The sequence below is a fragment of the Leopardus geoffroyi genome, chromosome A2, assembly GCF_018350155.1.
Source record: "Leopardus geoffroyi isolate Oge1 chromosome A2, O.geoffroyi_Oge1_pat1.0, whole genome shotgun sequence".
In the NCBI taxonomy this organism is placed as follows: Eukaryota; Metazoa; Chordata; class Mammalia; order Carnivora; family Felidae; genus Leopardus; species Leopardus geoffroyi.
The window spans coordinates 32,936,852-32,960,015 of NC_059331.1; the positions used below are offsets into that span (position 1 = coordinate 32,936,852).

At 41.1% G+C, this 23,164-nt stretch overlaps 1 protein-coding gene across 20 annotated transcripts in view; it reads right to left on the minus strand.

Moving 5' to 3' along the window:
- MAGI1 (membrane associated guanylate kinase, WW and PDZ domain containing 1) overlaps nt 1-23,164 on the minus strand; it is a 656,496-nt gene that overhangs the window by 90,803 nt on the left and 542,529 nt on the right. For 10 of the 20 annotated variants that reach the window (XM_045493451.1, XM_045493447.1, XM_045493445.1 and 7 more), the window contains exons 7-12: nt 21,495-21,533; nt 16,032-16,089; nt 13,823-13,923; nt 10,991-11,083; nt 5,612-5,794; nt 4,205-4,825 (exon numbers count right to left, since the gene is read on the minus strand). In XM_045493451.1, coding sequence (XP_045349407.1) covers nt 4,205-4,825; nt 5,612-5,794; nt 10,991-11,083; nt 13,823-13,923; nt 16,032-16,089; nt 21,495-21,533 — 1,095 coding nt within the window. The remainder of the gene's footprint in view (nt 1-4,204; nt 4,826-5,611; nt 5,795-10,990; nt 11,084-13,822; nt 13,924-16,031; nt 16,090-21,494; nt 21,534-23,164) is intronic. The other 10 variants (XM_045493448.1, XM_045493452.1, XM_045493446.1 and 7 more) reach the window with 2 other exon arrangements.

The window sequence follows — 23,164 nt, forward strand, 5'->3', positions numbered from 1 at the left end:
TACACAAAGGTGCACAGGTAGCCATGTTATGTACAATACCCTTTTTTTTAAAAAAGCAAAAAAAAAAAAAAAAAAAAAAAAAAGAAAGAAAAGAAAAGAAAAGAAACCAAAAACCAACTTTTACAAGACAAACGATCTCTTGTAACTTAAAAAACCCACTAAGGGCACCTAGGTGGCTCAGATGGTTAAGCCTCCAACTCTTGGTTTCAGTTCAGGTCATGATCTCATGGTTCATGAGTTCGAGCCCCACCGGTGAGCTCTGTGCTGACAGCATGGAGCCTGCTTGGGATTCTCTCTCTCTTTCCCCTTCTCTCCTGTCCCCTGTGCACGTGCGCGCGCACACACACACTCTCCCTCTAAATAAATAAATAAATAAACTTAAAAAAAAAAAAAAAACACTACTTTTTTTCAAAGTAGGCTCCACTCCCAACATGGGGCTGGAACTCAGGACCCTGAGATCGAGTCAGATCCTCTACCAATTGAGCCAACCAGGTGCCCCAAAACCCACGATATTCTTAAAAAAAAAAAAAACCAGCAATCTCCTTCTAGCATAATTTTCCACACACCTCAAAAAAGTCTCTAGAGGGGCGCCTGGGTGGCGCAGTCGGTTAAGCGTCTGACTTCAGCCAGGTCACGATCTCGCGGTCCGTGAGTTCGAGCCCCGCGTCGGGCTCTGGGCTGATGGCTCAGAGCCTGGAGCCTGTTTCCGATTCTGTGTCTCCCTCTCTCTCTGCCCCTCCCCCATTCATGCTCTGTCTCTCTCTGTCCCAAAAATAAATAAACGTTGAAAAAAAAAAAGTCTCTAGATTCACACTGGTGTCAGGCAACAGGCTATCTGAATGCAAATACTACATAAAGGTAAGATAAGTAAAGAGCATTCTCCTGACTGCACAGCAGAGGGCGAAGGAGGAAGGTAAGTGCCTTAGGAAGATGGGGAGCCAGGCCTGGGAAGAAGGCTGTGCCCATGAAGAGTGTGACTGATGGACCAGGAGACAAGGACCTATTTACAGAGAAGATACTTGTAAACAAATTGGTAAGGGTCCCAGCTGCCAGGCCATGTGGATGAACACCCCCAGCAATTCCACGCCAGATCCAGGAAACTGTCCAGTCCCAGAAATTCACAAGTGATATTCCAACCTCTGCTTGATTTCCAGCTTAGGGTGGAGGAGGGAAGACAAAAAAAATACCAAAATCAAAAGGTACACGATCTTGACAAGAAGAGACCTCAAAAATGAGCTCAGGAGATTAGGAATGAAAACAAATACAGATGTAGCTACTTCTGTCCCAAAGTAGAAAAGGCCAGTTGTTTAAAGCACAGAAAGCCTCATTCTCAAGCTTTCAATTCCTAAGACTCACAAGAATCATGAGTTTATCAATCTGCTTTACTAGGAGTTTGGCAGAAATGAGACTCATTAGAAAGAATCAGTGAAGTGGCCATTAACTTTCTCATTTAACCTAGAAGCTGCCTTTGTGGCTTCACCAAACCTTCTCGTTGACACCCTCACCATACAGGAGTGATGACTAAAATGTTGGCCCCTGTTCAAATAACTAACGTATGGCAGAAACAAATATATTTATATGCTTTCTAGAAAGATTAATAGTAGCTAGTGCTAGCCTGCCAAATGCAGATGTACAGACTTTCTATCCAAAACATAAATCAAACACAAGGCATATGGTGTATTTTAAAGACTGCTGATGTGAGACTGATTTTAAATTACTCAGATTCCGGAATAAACTATGGAGATGTTCACTAATGTGGCAATATATTCTGGATCTTTCCACATTAATTTAAGTTTATATGATGTAATGGCATTAACAAAAAGAAGGTCTTAGAAATTAAGAAGAGAAAATGTAAGCATATGTGAAATCCAGGGGTATGTTTCTATCATCAGTTGTTTGCTAGTTTGGGCATATTCATTACAGTATGGTTCCGGTGAATGTAGTAAGTTAGAGGGTGTAATGAGACACTATTTTTTGGTTTCCTTCAAGTGAATCTAATAAAAAAGAAAAACTGAACACACTGAAAAATGACACAAAGGAGCAAATAAATTAGGCAGGAGAGCAGGGTGGTTTGCGGCCATCAAATGAGCAGTGGCTAAGTCAAATATGGCCCAGATGGACCAAGAACTATTTAAGTTTTCAAGCTGCTGGCCACAAAAATCAGCAATTATGGAAAAACCCATGTTATTCGGAGTTAAGCAGGGCAGAGTGTTGAACTGGAAACCCCAGATTTGAGGTGAACCCCTCAGTCATAGTAGAGCATGGCACTTGCCTACCTTTCAGGGACATGACACAAGTGAGATGAGAGACAGGGGCCAATATTTTTTTTTTTTTTTCAACGTTTATTTATTTTTGGGACAGAGAGAGACAGAGCATGAATGGGGGAGGGGCAGAGAGAGAGGGAGACACAGAATCGGAAACAGGCTCCAGGCTCTGAGCCATCAGCCCAGAGCCTGACGCGGGGCTCGAACTCACGGACTGCGAGATCGTGACCTGGCTGAAGTCGGACGCTTAACCGACTGCGCCACCCAGGCGCCCCTGACAGGGGCCAATATTAAAAGTGCTTTGTAAATTGCCAGCTTATCCACAAGTGTCAGGTATCATCATCAACACCATCACTACCACCACCAACAACAACCATCAACCATCACCACCATCACCATCACCATCAATATCACCACCACCACCATCATGATCATTCTTAATCTCGAGTCACTTTCTCCTACATCTCGGTCACTGTTGAAAAAACTGATCTGTGCAGTCAAGTGATCAAGGTACAAGAAGAGACTTCAAAAGGATGTTGCTGAAGATAACTGGTTAAAAGTTAAATCTGCACAATGGCTATTATCGCTGTTTAAGACGTGTTAGCTGAGCATTTCAGTTCACACAGACAATTGCTCTGAATTTTGGATTTCTTTCCAGTGACCCCAGTCATTCTGACCACAGAACATACAACGTCATGAGATGAGAACACAGTCGCCGTGACACAAAGGAGTTCCTCTGCTTCAATGGAACCAAAAGGAAATAAATGTCTAGCTCCTGATCTCTTTTCAGACAATCAAAATATGCTGTACATCAAACAGATCATGTTGGCAAAGATTGAAAGAACAACCATTCTCAGGCCTACTGTGTGAAGTGATCAATCAACACTAGTCACATACGCATACCCAGGGACAATACATTTCAGCCATGTAAAAAATACTTCTCAGTGCGAGTTCCTGAGAGTTCTGGTGGGGCAGGATTAAGGGGTGCAGGCAGGGGAGAGGAAATCTAGGTCTCAAGATTTAGAGTACCCCACTTCTCTGAGATCCTACCACTTCATGAAGATGTGGGTATGTTGAGGTATGTTTTTCATTGTGATCCTGGAGCTATTGTTCCTGTCAAGTGTAAGTAATCACATACCCATTCACTCATTTAATATTTTTTTCATTTATGAAAGCATACAACTGTCAACATGCAGACATGGGCCCTGCTTTATGGGTCTTATATTCTAGTGAAAAAGAGAGCAACAAAGAAAAATTAAATACATACACAAAACAATGACTTGTGCCATAATAATAATGATGTAATAAAGGCTAGGAAGAAATGGGACGCTGTAGTGAAGATTACAAGGAACCGAGAAGCTACTTTAAAAAAGTAACCTGAGAAACATTTGTCTAGGAGGAGACTTGAGTGAGACTGAGCTAGCCAAGTGAATAGCTGGGGCCAGAGCTTTCCAAGCAGTGGGAACAGGAAGTGCAAAGGCCCTGTGACAGCAAAGGCTTGTAGTACTAGAGCCTCTTCCGAAAAGAAGCCAGGTGGCTAGACTCTAGTGACAAGGGGAGAGGAGTATGAAATGAGGTTGGAACAGTGGGCGAGAGCCACGTTTTGCATGCAGGCTGTGCAGGCCAGGTTCAGGACACTTGAAGGATAGAGATTCTACAATATTAATGTTTTTTTAAAAGCACAATGCAAGTTACATTTAAAAGTATCATTTTGGCTACACAGGTATAACATAATATATAAACACAACCTTTATTCTATAGAGGCTACCATTTGGAAAAAACAGAAGGCAATTTGAATACGTTTCCAAACGGGTAAATAAAAACGATCTTAAAGACTAGACATTTAAAAAGCCCCCAAAGCCACCTGGAGACTAGTAAGTGAAACAATGGATTCTGGGTTAAGAGAAAAAAAAATCACAGAACAAAAGAAACCTACATACCTCCTCGTTGCACCAACAGTGTGACTTCACTTCCCTTTGGACATTCAATCAGCATATCCACAACTTGATTATGGGTCAGAGCCTGCACGTTCTTCTTATTAACTTCCACTATAAGATCCCCTTCTTTCAGGCCACGGCACCTTGGACTGTCCACGATCTGTTTCACTCTTTGGCCACCGCCACCAGGACTGTCCGCGATAGTAAAACCAAAGCCCATTGGGCCTTTGACTATATGAACAGTTATGAGCTCTGGCTGAGTGGCTATGGAGGAAGCCAAAGAGACAGTGTCATTGGGGTAACCATGGGAACCGTTTGAAGCCACATCAGCAGGGCTGCTTGGCCTGGCATCCTTCATGCCATTGACTTTGCCTGTTTTACTGCTGTGACTGGCCGGCGAATCATAGGTCTCTTGCCCATTCACAATAATTGGTTCTTTATCCAAAATGGCTACCGAAGTCACTAAACTTGTATTGGGGTCATCTGGGTCAAAAGGCAACGGGTAACCTCGGCAGAGTTCAAGGTCCACGCTGGCACCAATGGGAATGGACTGGAAGATTTTCACAACTTGCGCATGTGTGTGTCCCAAAACACAGGTGTCATTCACGCTGACAATGACATCTCCTGCAAAAGGTAAGAGTTTGGGGGTTAAAAAGAAAGTAGCCAAAACAAGTTTTATCAACATTATACTATGAAATTCTACCAAAAGGAAGCTGAACGGAAACTGGATTTGGGGGTGGTATCATAGGGCACAAAGGGAATGCTTCTATTACTTATTGTAACTGCTAACAAGGCATTCTTTTAGCATCTCCTGTCTGCCCTGCTAATGAGAATATAATGATCATTGAAAGAACAGTGGGATTTCTTCTAAAAAAAATTCTCATTGCAGAAATCCAAGTTTAGACTTCTTCTATTCATACAGATCTAAATTTTTAGTAAATTACCACCTTACTGTATTTAATAGCACCCTAACGGTACCCCAAAGTTAAAATGGCTTCAAAGGTTTGCATCTATACCAGGGAATGCATTTATGTAGTGGAGGAATCTTGCTTACTTAGCAGTGTTTTAAAAAAAACATTTACTGGGGCCACTTGGGTGGCTCAGTCAGTTAAGCATCTCTTGGTTTCAGTTCAGGTCATGATCTCATGGTCCACGGGATCAAGCCCCATATCGGGCTCTGTGCTCACAGTGCCAGAGCTTGCTTGGGATTCCCTCTCCCTCTCCATGCCCCTCCCCAGCTCGTGGGCTCTCTCTCTCTCTCTCTCTCAAAATAAACAAACAAACTTAAAAAATACAAAAATAAAAAACATTTATAAAGTCACGAAATCATGATGTCGTTGGCCCCGGTTCAGGTGCCGGGTGGCAGTCACACCACACAGGGAATGCTAGGGCCCTGTGGTGCCTCTCTACCTGTTTCCATCTTGCCATCCAATGCCGCAGGACCATCCAGGACCAAGCTCTTGATCTGCAGAAACTCGTCAGGTTCATCACCTCCAACAACTGTGAAGCCAAAGCCACGACTGCTTTTCCGCAGCTTCGTGTGAATAAACTTGCCTTTCAACTCAGAAGGGTTTCGTGTAAAAAAGGGTTTGCCTGGATGAAAATAAGAAAAGTATAAGGAACGTCACTATGCATGAAAAGGTGAATTAAGTAAGAAATGACACAACTTATGGATGGCTCTCCAAGCTCCTGTGCCTGAGGGGTCTTAGGAAATTCCTCTCTTGACTGCAGTAATAAGGTGGTGTTCCCAGGCCCCTCTGTTTAAGAAGGGGGTTATGGTACCTACAGTATGTCAGCATGAAGTTCTCAAAGAAAATACAAGAGAAAAATGACCATCATCTGAAACACTTCTTGGTTTCAGTTCATGTAGTTTCACAGCAATTGAGCTGCCATGAGGTCCTTCACAGAAGATAAAATGGGTCTGTGTTTTGTGTTGTCTGTGTTGTTACGGTTTCTAATTTGCAATACAACTTCCAACGTGTTGCCTCAGGCTTGGCTTCTACTTGTGAAACCAATTCAGCGAAAACTTTAGTTTCTAATCAAACAGAAAACACATTCTGAAAATATATAAAGGATGCCAGGAAACATACGGTCACAAAGAATAATGATAAAAATGTAATTCGCTACTTTCAAAATTAGAAGAGTCATAACTTCACCTTGAATTGAGTTTCAAATGTGTCATTTTTCCTGTATGTTTTTGCCTTTTAACAATTTGTAAAATAGCCTGGACATGCCCCTTAATAAAATTTATTGTTTAAAAAAGTTTAGGACGTGTGGCTTAGAATATTTTTTTAAAATACAAAACATCTAAACGAAATAGTTACTAACAAAAGCCACACCGCTCCAAATTCACTTGTCCTGTTTAAAATCAATTAATAGGGGCACCTATTTCAGCTCAGGTCACAATCTCACATTTAGCAGGATCAAGCCCCATGCTGGGCTCTGCACTGACAGTGTGGAGCCTGCTTGGGATTCTCTCTCTCCCCTCTCTCTCTGCCTCTCCCCCATGACCTCTCTCAAAATAAATACATAAGTTAAAAAAAAAACTGAAATAAAATAAATTAACAGCTATATAGCTAAAGAACTACCAAACATGCTCCCTATGGTTTTCTTGTTAATATTCACAGTAACAGTTTGTACACAAACCAAAAATTTTAAAGTCAGTATTGTTAGGAATTTCCACAATTGAGAAACTTCCCAGAATTTCTCTACTTATCCCAAACAGTGGACATCATTTCAGGTTTAGACTTTTTAAACTCTCCTGATTAGGGGCTCCTAATCGAGCTCAGTAGAGCGTGCGGCTCTTGATGTCGGGGTTGTAAGTTCGTGCCCCACGTTAGGTGTAGAGATTACTTAAAAACAAAATCTTACAAACAAAAAAACCCCTCTCCTAATTATAATTCATACCCCCTTCTCTCCTGCTTGCCACAGCTTCCTCATCTTCTATCCAAAGTGTTATCAAAACAAAAACAAAACACCCACGAGAAGAAGTCTCCATAGGCCCCTACACCCAAGTGTGGCACCCAGAAAGGAAGTTATTTTTGGTTAGCTATAGCTAAAAGGCCTTTTTCAAAAAGTCTCTGGGCACACATACAATTTTTAATTGCATATTTCAAAAGTTCCCGGCTCTTAAAAAGGACTCTTTTAAATTACTAGAGTCATCGTCCTGCTCGTGAAGCTCCCCCTTTGCAAGGCTGGTTGGAAGCTTCATAAACTACAGACTCGTCACGGCGGCTAACGAAAGGCAAGGCTGAAGCATTCGCCATGCACAGTCTTCCGCCACGGTATCAGAAAGGTGGTTTCAAGTGCACTCGGGGCTTGTGGGGAGACAGCTACCACGGCAATTATCAGATGGAAAACCGAGGCCAGGGGTGTGTGTGAATAGCCTACATCCTTAAGGCAGAGGCAGCTAGGGAGTTGGGATGGCGTGAAGGAAAACACATTTCAGTTATGCAGAGACAGCAGTGGCCGTCCCCTTCTCAGTGAGGCTCTGTCTGGTCATCTTCTTAAAAACTGTAACACCTCCTTCACCATTGCCAATCCCCCTTTCCTGCTTGTTTTTCTGTCCCTGGTATTTATCACCATCCAACAAAGTATGCGTCTTAGGTATGTATAGGTTTGGTGATCTGTCTGATTCTCGCCCACCCCTTCACTTCATGTGCTCCAAAAGTTTGTGCTGAATAAACGAATGACTGAACAACAGCACAAAGAAATGAGATTCAACGTGTCTTTGAGAAGGTGGGAAGACGTGGTTGGGTGTTTAAGCTTTCTCACCCTCATTATAGGCAAAGTTAGAAAATGTGAAAATGTGCCTGGCAGTTTAACTGAATGAATTTTTTAAAAAGCCATTAGCATATTTTGAACTTAGAATGTTTTCAACTTAATGGAGACAGGAACAGAGCTTTGAAATTACACCGATGACTTCCTTTTTTTAGCGCTTAACTAGGGAAGATCACAGGGCTTCACATTCATGGACATTTGATTATGTTTTATGAATGGTTGGGTCATGAGCTTACGTAGCTTTGGAAAAGAAGCACTTTCTACCCACAAGCAGTGGGACTGGAGCTCTCTGCTGCAGCCCTGTGGTAAATGTAATTTTCCAAGAGATCCTAGTCTGCTGACTATACAGCTGCACGATCTTGTTATGTATGAGAATCACCCGGGTAGCTCCTTTTTTTTTTTTTAAAGGTACTCATTTTAGAGTTGCCTGAGTGGCTCAGTTGGTTAAGCTCCCAACTCTTGATCTTGGCTCAGGTCGTGACCTCACAGTTTGTGAGTTCAAGCCCCATGTTGGGCTTTTCTGCGCTGACAGCACAGAGCCTGCTTGGGATTCTGTCTCTCCCTCTCTCTGTCCTTTCCCTACTTATGTTCTCTCTCTCTCTCAAAATAAATACATAAATTAAAAATAAATAAATAAATAAAGGTACTCCTGTCTAGGGCTTATGCTAGACCTATTTAATCAGGATCTTTTGAGTCTTGTCCCCAAATTCTGCTCTTCAATAGCCCTTAGGAGGTTGCTTTTCTGACAGGATGGCACAATTTTTTAGCATGTGTTTGAACACCCTAGGCCAGTGATGTCCAATAGCAATTTCTATGACAAGACAATGCTTTATATCTGCACTGTCCAATATGGCAGTCACTAATCACACATAGCTCTTGAGCCCTTGATATGCAGCTAGGGGAACTGAGGGACTAAACTTTTATTTTATTTACTTAAAAAATTTTTTTTAACGTTTATTCACTTCTGAGAGACAGAGAGAGACAGAGCATTAGTGGGGGACGGGCAGAGAGAAAGGGAGACACAGAATGTGAAGCAGGCTAAAGGCTCTGAGCTGTCAGCACAGAGCCTGACACGGGGCTCAAACCCACGAATCATGAGTTCATCACCTGAGCCGAAGTCATACGCCCAAATGACTGAGCCACCCGGCACCTCTTTATTGTTTTTTAATTGTAATCAATTTAAATGTCAACACGTAGCCATTGGCATCTGTATCGGTTGGCCACATTTAGACTACACAGTGGTGTCCCCGCACATACAAGACAAGAAACAAATGAACAAAAAAGGTTTTAGCCAGAAATTTAACTGTTCCTAATGACACTTAGGATTCAAATCGGGTGCTCTAGTACTTACTGGCCGTGGCGTGGGCCAAGTCACCAATGCTCTCTCTGCCTAAGTGTTACAGGTGCAAATGGAGGTAATGACAGTACCAACCTCCTTATTCATGAGAGTCGTAAGGAAAAACCATAGCAGACAGAAGATATGTAGGGAGGTACCCGGTAAATAAAAACAGCCCACTAAAGGTGAGTTGTAATTTTGAAAGCGGTGGTGGTGGGGTGGGTAGAGTGGAGGGATGGCTGCAGAAATCTCTCTCGAAGCCTCAACTGGAATTGGAGAATTTTCCTAAGAGCAACTCTCTTCAACGTTATCATCTGCTGGAATTAGAAGTGTACCCTTGATCAGAGGAAAGTTTCGTTGGGCAGTGAACTTGGCAAAGCAACACCAATACCAGTCTAACCAAGGTAGCTACACATTCTTCCTGAGACTCCTAGCAGGATGTTAGAACAGGACACTTAACCAGCAGGCAGGGAAATAAGGCCACATGAGGTTGCAGAAGGAATTTTCTATTTAAAAAATACAGAGGAAGCCACAATCGCATTGATATTAATGTTATTATCTGCTATGTTCTATCTTTATTAAAACCATTAGGACCATAAAAATGTACACCCACGCCAGGAGAAATTATTTTACATAAACTGGTATTATTACCAATCTCATGATGCTATCAGCTTTCCAGGGAAGCAACTTCTTGCTCATGAAAATTATAATGGAGGAAAGAAAATCAGAGAAAAGAGTTTTTCTACTTGTCTTTTTAAATCTAACGCAACGATACCTCTTTAAAAATGTACAGAGAACGAAGACAAACCTTAGTCTTTTTAATGGGTCTGTACCACAAACATTCCCCAACTCTATCAAATATAGTGCCTGTTCTATTTTTCTTATTTAAAGACATTTAAAAAACAAAAACAAACAAAAAACCCAATTCTTCTCTATCATTTAAGAGCAATCAGGCCTGAAAGGAGTAAGATTCTGGAGATACCAATTTTTAACAATGAACGTGTCTAGGGGCTCCTACTATCTGTGAGCATAAATAAGTGAGACCCAATGAAACATTGTAAAATGTGTGTAAATGCCAAACTACAGCAAGAATAGGAGATTCACATTTAGTATATAATAATATCAAATGGTTTCACATTTACAAGAAAATCTTAGTCAAAAGCAAATATGTTGACGAGGATCTTGGAATATCCTCAAGCTGACTCTTCAAGTTATCTTACTAAATACCAATAATAAATTTCTGTAGTCTCTAAATCAGTGATTTACAACCGTGGGATTTCTCCCCAGGTGCATCTGGCAATGACTGGGGCATTTTTAGTTGTCACAAGAGGGTAGAGACCATGGACGCCCCTAAACTTGGTCCAATGCACAGGACAGGACCCACGCACAACAAAGAATTATCTGGCCCCAAGCGTCAAAGGTGCTGAGGCTGTGGCAACCTAATGGCAAGTGGTCATTATTTTCAGAGCATTGCAATTAGCTGAGCAAATTTACCCACACAAAAAGTTCTAGTTTTCTTGGCAAGTTTGATTAACAATATGTTTAGAATTTCTAACATCACAGTTTTCACCATCAAAGGAATGAATTGGCAATTGTGAGATTCTACTTTTTAAACTTCCTTTAAAAAATTAAATTTTTGATCTAAGCACTTCATCATCTTAAAGACGCTTTACCCTGAAGTGGAGCTTCTCTGGCTGGCTCCGGATTGCTCGGGGGGTGGTTTGGAGTAACAGGAGGCACAAGACATGGGTGATGTTCTGTCCATTCTGTGAGGAAAAGAAAGAGTACATTGTGTTTCCTTCAAATGGGAGTCACATTAACATTCTCTTAAAAGAAGATGCACCTTCTTAAGCATCCAACTATCCAAACTAATGAAACTAGACACAGAGAGCTTAGATGGAAAACAAACTGGTATTGGACCCCACTCTTTGTTAAGGATAAGATTCTCTCTCTCTCTCTCTCTCTGTGTGTGTGTGTGTCTGTGTGTGTCCCTCTCCCATCAGAGTTTTGAGGAAAGCTCATATCATATTGTGATACAAACAATAAAAACTTCAGTTCTCTGTGACCGGAGGGTCCGAAGTGAGACCAAGCAAAAAATATCAGGAAAGATATACAATCAACTGATGCCACCAGCCCGATGAGGGAAAACCGTCTCTAACACACTTGAGACATGAGCTGAGCTGCTGAGGTCTGCTCATCTTGGATGACAATAAAGGTGATTTCAGCAGTATGCTAAAGTGCTATCCCCTCCCATCTCCCAAACCCGAATGGGACTCATCACCAACATGCCTGCATCCTGACTGTAGTCCTCCTCACCTTGGAGGCCCAGAAACAACGCGCTGTGAGTGACCCTTGAGATTTACACAGTCACCTTCCAGCTAATATATTCAACCGTATACCCCAGACTTCAAACAGCACTTTCTCGCACTACAAAGTTTCACCAGTTGAGAAAAATATTTAAAACCTTTTTTTTTTTAACTAGAAAAGACATGAAGGAAGAAAGGAGAACTTTTTGATAGGTGCTTACACATAGACACACAGACACACAGACACACACACACACACACACACAATACTCTAAAATACAGCGTAGTGGTGCCTGGCTGGCTAGCTTGTAGAGCATGAGACTCTTGATCTCGGAATCACAAGTTCTAGGCCCATGTTGGACGTAGAGCTTACTTAAAAAAACAAAAACAGAAACAAAAGACAGTAAAATACAATCTATGGCAGTGTTTGGCCACCTGTGGTTATAAGCCAAAGGGACCCTACTGTCCATTTTGATACAACTTTCAAGCCAAGGATGGTTTTTCCATCTTTACATGGTTGAAAAAATTAAAATGAGAAATACTTTGTAACACATGAAAATTAAATCAAGCTCAAATAGCCATCTTCATACATGATGTTTTATTGGAACACAGTCATATGTATTCATTTACACATTGTGTACGGGTCTTTTCATACTTCAAGGGCTGAGATGAACAGTTGTGATAGAGACCGGATGAATGGCAAAGGCTAAAATGTCCTCTAGCTGGCCATTCACAGAAAAAGTCTGCCAACTTTCCCCCTATGACCTACACTTACTATGATCAATATTATAATAAAAGTGTCATATTTGATCTTCATATATTGGATATTTGCATATTACATTGAGAGGGTATTGAGCAGTCATTGCATTTTATTTTTTTAAGTTTATTTATTGTAAGAGAGCCAGAGAGGGCACAAGTGGGGGAGAAGCAGAGAGAAAGGGAGAATCCCAAGCATACTCCTCACTGCCAGCACAGAGCCCGACGTGGGGCTCAAACTCACAAAAGTGTGAGGTCATGATCTGAGATGAAACCAAGAGTTGAACACTTAACCAACTGAGCCACCCAGGTGCCCCTGAGTATATCATTTTAAAAGGGTGCAATGAAAAACTAAAAAACCCTACTAATAACTAGATGGCTATTAATGAACAGATGTATTAATAAATAGCTGAATGAAGTAAGTTCATAAAATGGAAAATTATGCAGCCCTTAAAAATTACAGGGCAAATCTTTATTAACCAGCTTTGAAATATGTGCAAGAAATACATTTAAATGAGATCATCAGGTCACAAAACTAATACATATACATATATATGCATATATATAATATATACAATATATATATATGTATATATATATATATATACACATACATATAAGTTATACACACACACACACACACACACACCTATAAGTTACAATCTGATTTTTATTAAAATATGCATCTATGTACAGGGGCACCTGGGTGGCTCAGTCAGTTAAGCATCCGACTCTTGGTTTCGGCTCAGGTCATGATCTCACGGCTTCGTGGGTACAAGCCCCACATTGGGCTCTGTGCTGGCATCACAGAGCCTGCTTGGGATTCTCTCTCTCCCTCTCTAGCTGTCATTCCCCGACTCGTGCTGTCTCAGGCTCTCTCAAAACAAATAAATAAACTTAAAATTTCAGCACAGTGTCTATCATTGAGAATGAGATAGGAGCAAGCAGAGGAGAATTTAATATTCTCCATTCTTGAACTGTCCATATTTTTTATAAAGATCATGAATTAACTTATAGTTTTGGAAAAGCATTAAAAATTACCAGCTTTTTCTGATTCTTACATGTCATGTTCCTAAAATTAGAAGTTAGCTTCATATATAGTAACTCCTCCTAAGGGCTCAAAGCAGTATGAATTTAGACACCAGCTGGTATGTAAACATGCTGGGGCAACAGCAAGTTCTCCAGGATGATGACAGCTTCTTTCTAAACTAAAGTGGAGATTGGGGGGCCGTGGGCTAGGGCCCCCACTCGAGCTGTCTGGGTTCCGGGTGGAAGAGAAGCACTGTCATCTCCCCCCCCCCCCCCCCCCCCCCCCCGCCGGACACCAAGTCCACGGCACGGCAGAAGGACAGGAACATCAAGGCCAGTTCTGACCACACGGGGGTGTCAGCGCCCAGGCTTTGCCCCAAGCTCCTCTGCCCAACACATCAAGGGAAAGCCAACCTTCTGGCTGCGGCTGCGGCTGCGGCTGCGGCTGCTCCAGCTGCTTCTTCCGTTTGGCTTCTAGAACCGGGTTCTCATATTGTGTCTTCCTGTTGATGTGGCTGGAGCAGGAGGCAGACAATATTTGGTTAGAAAACAGTTCATCCCACAAGCAAAATGCCAGTCTGCCAAGTCCCTTGCTTAGCACTGAGCAAAGCAGGTGGTCTGAGATGCTGCCCAGCACATGTCAAAATGGGCAATGAGGAAGAGGAAAAAGAAACGAATGCTTTCCATATAGTGACTGCCTATAGAGGCTACCAGCTTTTCCCGCATTTTATTTTAAAATCTTCAATAAATGATAAGAGGCAGGTCCTATTGATATTCACATTTTATGGAGAGGGAAAGTAAATTTCTGAGCAATTACTAACTCACCTAACAGAACGTGGCTAGTAAACAGTAAAGAGGCAAGGAAGCTCAGGTCTGTCTGCTTTCAAATCGCAGGATTTTAACCACTGACTCTTCCAAATGTCCAAGGAAGCACCTGACTCAGGGAAGTGCTTCAATTCAAGGAAAAGTGGATTGTGGAATTATTAAAAATGAGATTAAAGTACAGACAGGACGCAGTCTATGACATGCAATGCCAGAACTGCTTGTGGCTTCCTATGACAGTTCAGAGAAGCTTCAGCACTCAAAGTTAAAAGAAGGGCTCTCCCAACATCTGCCAACTATTTTCATCAGTGGACACGGAGTCAGGATTAAAAGTTTGAGCCTCAGGCAAAAAAACTCCAAATGCAGCTAACCTAAGCAAATGTGATGCGTTCAAAGTGACAAAGACCTAGATATGCCAGACGGTTCCAAAACTCATAAGGCCATGGAACAAAAATACATACATACGTGTACATGCATGGGTTTTTTTTTGCCATGGCCTTAGTGTATATACACATATTTTACACAAACATACATACACACAAGCATACATACACTTGGTGTTTTGTTTTTGTTTTGTTTTGTCTTATCCAAAATCATACTTGATCAGAAGTTTGGGAACGGACCTATTATGTAATTACAGTATTCAGAACTCAAAATATTTCTTAAAGGCGGGCTGGTCAAACAGGGTGGATAGACTAACCACCTTTAGGTGATCCGCAGGGCACACAGAGGAGCTTTATTTTGTGAGGGTCAGAGAAACAACAATGCCCTTCTAATGGCCCAAATCACCAAATCCTTTGTTACATAGAGTTGGCCATGTGAGGACTGGCCAATGACACTTGCTATATTGAACTCGTACTTTTTTATGATAAGATGCGGAGCATTTTACAGTCTGACAATTTGTATCATATACTCTTATCACCAGGCCATTATACAGATGAATTTTCATTGCCAGGAGCATGAGAGACAGAAAGCTTGCCAGCTGTCTTTAGGGCACCAGGCGGGATTATGACGATGGAATATTTCTATGTCATTTGTTTCTCTCGAAGCCTCTTTTATTAGTGATTTCTCCACTTTCTCAGGAAATGATACACAGCACATTTGCTATAATGTTTCATCTCTTGGGTTTCTTTTCTTTCAGGATTATCCTAACAAGACGGAGTATGTGCCCAATGCCAGAACAAGATATATACCACACAGGACATGAGGAGGGTTTGAGAGTCTTAAAGTTGGAAAATAGGAGCTATGTCTATGGTCCTCAGGCAGAGGAGAGGCAAAGAAGCATACAAGGTCTTACAGCTTGGGCCAGTTCTCAATTATCTTCTCAATTCTGGTGGCATTTCATACATTACTAAGACATGTCTAACCCTTCTGGAAAGTCTGCATGAATAAATAAGTAATTACTGAAAAGTTCAGGCCTGAGCAGGGCAAAAAGTAGGCAAACATGTTCTCCTCCAGAAGATAACCCCTACTCACCTGCTCCAGTGAGTCTTAGCTTTTCTCATTCATTCATTCATTCAACTAATGCTTATCAAGAAGGCGGCATATGCCAGGCCTGTGTTGGGTCCTGGTAAAATACTGGTAAACAAAAGGCATTGATCCTGTCCTTTTAGCATTTACTGTCTTCAGATTCACTGAATATTTTCTCATTCATTAAAATATGCATATATATTTTCATTACAAATTATGTTGTTGTTGCTAAAAGTTTGTACCTTACAATGATGGCCAACTCTGTTCAGCATAAACGTACATAATTATTATAGAGGAGTACAAACCAAAATATGGGTTAACAGCCACTTACTCTACATAGTAGATACCATAGACAGGGTCTTCAATCTTTTCCCAACCAGCAGGTAGTTCTGAAAAGTAAAAGAAGATTTAGAGCAAGAAGACCATATTCTTGAAGAACCCAAGGATTCTTAACAACTAAGTGAGGGGAAAAAGAGGGAGACTCTTAAAAGTGCCTTATTAAATCCAGTTAAAACTGTGCATTCTAACAACAACAAAAAGCGAGCATTATATGTACCTATTAGTGTATTTTTCTACATGAGGAACAATTCTTTACTGATATTTTGCACAAGCTACTACAAGTTAATAAAATGTAGTCCCAGATGCTTTTGTTCTAAATCAACTATTAAATTAGATTTTAATGGAGATATGGTTAAAATTTGCCTTGAATGCCTAGTTTGTATCTTAAATATTTATAATTTTCTCATTTTATTTCCAGACTACCTTACCACACAAACAAAAATGGATGAAAATTAACGTTTCTTTTCATTTTCAATATAATAGAGCTGCTTTTGCTCTCCCTGGAATAAAATAAAATTTGCATCTTATTTCCTCCTTGTTCCTAATTAAAATGCTACTGAGTAAGTAAAACTGCCCACGTGGAGTTGGGTTTTCTAATTGCCTGCATCTATCATTCAACTGCTGCATTCAGACGGGCCTACCTTTCGCCTACGAGAGCAGAAACACAGGTCCTGCCCTCTGAGAACACACTACTTGAGGGAGAAGATTTTAGTCCTTTATTGTGGTGCTGTAAAATGGCACTGGCAGATTTACGTGCCTTTCTGAAAACGCAACTGTGCTCTACTGGACTTCTCTCCATCAGGTTTCATATCAAAAGCTGGAACTTTATTAGCTTCCTAGCAGTGAGTTCTGCCACAACAAGAATCTACTGTGAAAAACCCCATTGCACCAGATAATTAGACTTGGTGAAAGAAGTAACCAGGTTGTGTTTTGTGTCATTAAACAATTCTTTCAAGCAGAGCAGCAATTACTCAACTTCATTTCAAAGCCACTCTCACACACACACAGTTAAGGCAAGCTTGGGTTAACACCACACTCCAACGTGAATCATTATTCCTGGAAGTCAGCTATGAAGACCAACTTGAATGGAATATTACAAACGCTTGGAACGTCACCTATTTGGAAACACTAAATTCTTTTTCTTTTTTTAATTCGAGGAGTCACGTGGTCACCACTCTTCTCAAAGAAGGATTCTTTCATCCGGGCAAAGGGCTGACATGTGCCATCAACAGTCCTGCGCTGAAACAGAGTCACGCGCGTGCACCCGAACACACACGCTAATTACTCAAAGTTTATGTTTTGCTAAGATCTGGCTGCATATCAAGAGACATTAATTTCATGGGTTTTGCTCCACATGTTATCTATTTGCAAACAAAAAGACAGGTTTTCCCCCTTTTTCTTCTCAAAAAAATTTTTTAAACGCTTAGCAGGTTTTAAAGAAGTCTTTGAATTCCAGGAGACACAAGCTACTAAAATGCAAGACAGGTCCAATTTGCAGATGTTGATGCAACTTGGCATTTTTGTACGCCCAGTCTTACGAACTGATGCAAATCAAATGCCTGGGAAATGGTTTCCCCTTACAAAGCTGGAAATTACCATTTAAATGAAAATGAACCAGGAAAATCTTTCCAAGGAGTTGAGAAATCGAAGATTAAAAAAAATGCAGATTGGGGCACAGCCTCATGTTTGCTCTGGAATGGGGGCAGAGGAGGGAGTAAGTGTGAAATTTGAGGTTTCACTGAACCAAATCCTTTTCGCAATTTGCACCCTTGAATATTCGGCCTGATTATCTTCAGATAAAATAGGAAATGCTAAGAATTCAACTCGTTGGTACACTTATCAGGATGAGCACTGAGTAATGTATAGAATTACTGAATCACTATAATGTACATTGGAACTAATAGTATGCTGTATGTTAACTCATTCAGTTATTAATTTGTCAAACATGTGGAGAGTGTCCACTTCTGCTCGAGGGTGTGGTAGGCACCAGGGACACATATGTAATTATAAGTGCACAATTATGCAGATAATTCAAACACCATACTGTTCGTGCTCTGATAGAGGTCTAAAGAGGGTACGAAAAAAAGAAGCCACCTCTGACCTTTGTCCTGTTGTCTAGTCAACAACTTCTACTCTAGAGGTGAGAAATGTGGCAAATCAAGTGATATTCCTGAACATTTGTAAATTTAAACACATCTCCTGGAACAGATTAGCAAATTCCAGAAATTTTCTAGTTTTCTAAGCTAAAAGCTCATTTTCAGTTGAAAAGATAGATTTCTCACTTCCAATGTGGTAATTAACTTAATAATAGGAATTAGTTTCCTAATGCTTAAAATAGAAATGGGTCATCGATTTAAAAACGGAAGATGTTTGTCCTCAAATTTGTCTTTTGGTTCTAAAAAACTAAGAATGGCAGAAAATGCCAAAGCCCCCAAAATAATGACATTCCATTTTTTTTTTTTTACTAAACACTCTGATGTTGCCCGAAGAGTCAGCCCCTATGTCTCAAAACTGTTGGACATCAAACCAGAATATACAACCTGTCACATGTACTTTAAGCAGCTAAGACCCTTTGGGCTTGCCCAGGTGGGGGGCTGAACCTTATCTCTACCCCTTCATAGATCTGGCACTGGGCTAGTTACTTAATGCCTTAGAACCACATCTTTCACTGGGATTTACTTCAAGGTCAACTACGGATTAAACAAGGATGCCTAAAAAACATTTCACACAGCACCTGGCACGTAGGCTCAACAAATGGCAACGTTCTAGGAAAGCAGAAAAGGAACAGAACAGATTTATACAGCCTGCTTGTTTCCTAGCCCTGCCTTGAAAAATCTCATACGGTATTAATTGTCACCACAGAAGCAAATAGGAAGCAAACATTCTAAGTTCCTTTCAAGAGATTCGTCAACACACAGATTGAAAAGTCGTGCTCACAGTCACAGACAGATTTCAAAACTGTGACCTAGCCTGGGTGGGGAAGGAACCTCATTTCCTTGTCTCTACCTCTCCTAGTTGGTTTCAGCACATAAATACCCTAAAATTCCAAAAGGAGGTTCTGCAAGTACTTTTCAATTCTGGGAAGTTGTCTGCAGAGGCTGTGATAAATTCTGCAGACCAGAAGTGCATAATGTAGCTACTGACCCAGCTCACCCAACAGAGATCAGAAATGACAACTCTATAATCACGTGATCTGTGTTCCACACCCAAGCCAACTGTCCCCTACCTCTCAGAGGCAGATCACAGAGAGGGTTTCCTTGCCACATGTGGAATCCCAATGTTCACTGAAAACCTGACAGATGCTACTATTTGAAATTAGGACCCTCTTGTTAAGAAAATGGGCAGTGAGCTTGTCAACAGAATATGGAATGAATGCAAGAGAAGTGTGTGTGTGTGTGTGTGTACACCCACTAACACTAATCTTTACACAGTGGATATGTGCAGGCAAAAATCCAGAGTCCTATCTCCACCTAGAAAGACATATTTGGGTCATTTCTACAGTCTATACATTCCTCCCCTGACCCGTACTAAAGGTAAAAAAAATGCCATAGGAGGATTAAAAAGTCCAACAGGTGAGAATTAGTTAATAAATAATGACACTAGTAAACCTAACAATATGTGCTGATCACAGGGACAGATATTAAGACTTTATCATTAGGTTTCCTATAAACACCATGGGAGCTCCTCCTTCAGCCTCTCTTTACAGAAAAGGAAAGCAAAGCTAAGAGAAGGTGAGTAGAGTAGCTTGCCCAAGGCCACACAGCCAGTAAACAGGGGAGCTTGGATAAGAAGCCAGGCAGTCTGATCTGCCCCCACAGACTGTCCCACCATGTTACCAAACCATCTCCCCAAATAATGCCTATGACCATGAGAGATGATACTATGCAGGCATTAACACTTATGTTTTCAATCTTCAACAGCACAGGCAAGTTCCCACAATATTATAGTTACAAGAGAAAAAGTATAGAAACTTCTTCCCTAAAAGTGTCAATATTCGAACTTCCATGGAAGCACAAAAGATCGTGCCCCTGTGCGCAGTTCTGTTATCTCCACCTGGCACCCATGAACAGCAGGGGTCACTCACACATATCAATCACCAGCAAGAGTGATTTAAAGTGGCTCAGCAAATGATTAAGGCACTCATTCTGTGTCTCAAAAACCTAGTTCGGTCTTCTTTAATTACTTTCATATTACCGATCAATTTTTTCTGATAAAGTAAGTTTTAAATTGTTCTATCACACAGGATGAGCCTCCAGCCCTTCCTACCACAGTCACAACAAGGACAACTTATTAAACGTCTTGAAAGATAAGTTCCATTCAGTAGTTATCGACCAATGCTGGCATGTCCATCAGTTACAACAGCAACGTTCCAAACAGGAAGAAAAACAGAGCTAAATTCCATTGGATTACAACTCCAGTCAACCACAATTGATTATTATATAACAAATACAAACAAAATCAAATGAAAACAATAATCTGCTGTTATTAAGTATTTACATTTTCAGTTCCTAAGGCAATCTCAAAAATCTCAGGCTGATGCAACAATCTAAGGAGAGTTCTGTTCATACTGATGTTAATCATCTATTTAAAAAATACACGAATGTTCAATAAACCAAGGCTTTTATGTGCACTTTAGCTGAAACGTGCGCTTTCCACCCTATCCTTCAGTAGATGCATCAGACAGAAGGCAAACTAACTTTAATATTGTTCAAAGCTGAACATAAAACAGCATGGGATATAATTCAATATATTCCAACAGCAAAGATAAAAAAGTTTGGCATTATCTGCTAATGTAAATTATTTCTAGACTGCAACAGCTAGACAAGTCAAGACTTGGTTTATACACTGATACACACACTCGAAGCTTATATGTCACATATAAGCTCAGCATCTGGTTTTCCAGCCATTCACTCCAGTAACAAAGCCAACAAGTGGCTGGCGACTTACTAACACAAGACTAAGACTATTATTAACTATTTGGTTAATGATGAGAATTACTGTATTGCTATTACTCCTACAAAGTCCCTTTTCATTAGTTGGTGGGTTTTTATTTTTGTTTTGCTTTGCTTTTTTTGTGTGACCCTTGTAGATAACCGCCCACAGCAAACAATGAAGGAAACGAGGCTGGTGTAGGGTTATAGGAGAGTTCAAGGCACACGGCAAGCATCTATCCCTTAGTCTTTTCCTAACCCTCAAGTTGGAAGACTTCCTAGGACCAATGTGCTGACTCTCGTTCCAGTCTCAATTCACTCAGACTTTCTCTTTGTAGACACAACTTATTACAACTCTGCGTGATGCCTGCGAGTCAGACTCGAGGGTTGTAAGACTGACCTTTCACGGGTAAGCTGGAATGAAAATCATAATTGAAGAAGGGCAGACTAAGGAAACGGAAGGATTAAGCAATTCACTGGAGACAAAACCATGCAGGGTAGGTCATGCAGCTGGGAGGGTTTACCTAGTTCACTGTCCAGCTCCTCGGTGTGGACCCCTTCTTCTCCAAAGGAATAACAGGAATGAGACAGAAAAGAGAGAAAGAAAAATTCAGACACCAACACCAAGAAAGAAAACTTCCCTCAGAAAAACAGCAGCAAACATGTCACTTGGTTTTGTCCTTACCTGCATTGTGGCCTATTTCACTGCCTCAGCTAGTAAACTGGAGACTTCAGTGTAAATCACAAAATGGTAAGAGCTGATATTGGTAACATAATTATATGGCTCATTTCCTTGCATGTCGAAACAGGGTTTGATTGGTTGTAAAAGATGACAAATACCTTTGCGGTTTCAATGTTCTTAAGTGGGAAGTCACTTATTACACACCTCATTTCGGGCAAACAAAGCTGTTACCCCTTCCAATATTAGTCCTTCTAATCCTGCAGTAATGCTCTCATCATTGAGGCAATTATATTCACAGTTAAAGCACTACTGAGCTTAGAGGTAATAATGCTGCCTGAAAAGTGGAAGGTGGGGTCAATTTGAGAATGCAGGGAGTTAGAGATGAGTTATGTCAGGATGCTGCACGTGACGAAAGCGGGCTTGAAGGCCACCCTGAAACGAGGATGGGAAAGCACTGTTTACTTGGTATGAGATTTCGAAGTCAAACAGCCCAGAAGTATTGCAGTGACAATGGTCACAGTAAGTCAGGAAGCAAAACCGGTCAGGATCTTCTCCATTCTTGATCCCCTCCTGCTATGAGTAAGACACTGCACTGTAACCGAGAAGAGAGCAGGGGACAGCACACAACAAACCATTTTACGCAGAAAGTCTCTCCAGCTACAGAACAGGTGGTTGTCCCCTCCACTGTATGCTCCACCAACACAGGGAGGAAGACTTATTTTCACCAATGTGAAATGCTCAGTGCCCAGTACAGTGTTTTGGTACATGGTAGGTACTAAATACTTCTAAATGGATGGATGGATGGACGGACGGATGGATGCATGGATGACTCAATTGCTGACTTTAGTTCCCAACATGGTACTATATACCTTGTGAACTCTTGATTTAAAAGTGATTCCGCTGTCAACAGTAAGTTTTGATGCTAGCATCCAATTCATTTCTCCAGTGAGTATTTAATGAGAGACCTACCATGGGCCAGTCACTGGGCAAAGTGACAAATCATACATTCTTTTGGAAGAGGAGACAAATCCCAACCTTCCATAAATAAAACTTCCATATCTAAAACCTGTGATAATGTGTCTAAAGTAACACACATCACAGAATGACCCAATCATATCTGGGGGCAAGGTCACAGGAAGAGTCCCTGACCTGTAACCTGAAGGATATGCCCGATGGAACAGAAAGACTTAAAGTGAAGAATGACTGAAATTTAAGCTCTATGACAGCAGGGCATTTTGATGGTTGTGCCCATTGATACATCTGAAGTTCCTAGGACACAATGGACATATAGAAGGCATTCAGTATCTGTCTGTAAAATGTAAGAGTATTCTAAGAAAGTGCTAGTGGGCATGAAGGGCAGAGTGGAGAGGAGCAAGGGTGAGAAAAACCAGAGGCCAAAGCACTTAGAACTTAGAAACCAGCTGTGGGGAGGGCTGAATATTGCGCAGACAGAGAGCCACTGAACAGGGCTCGAGAAGGTGGTCACAGATAACACAATCACACTGACGTTTT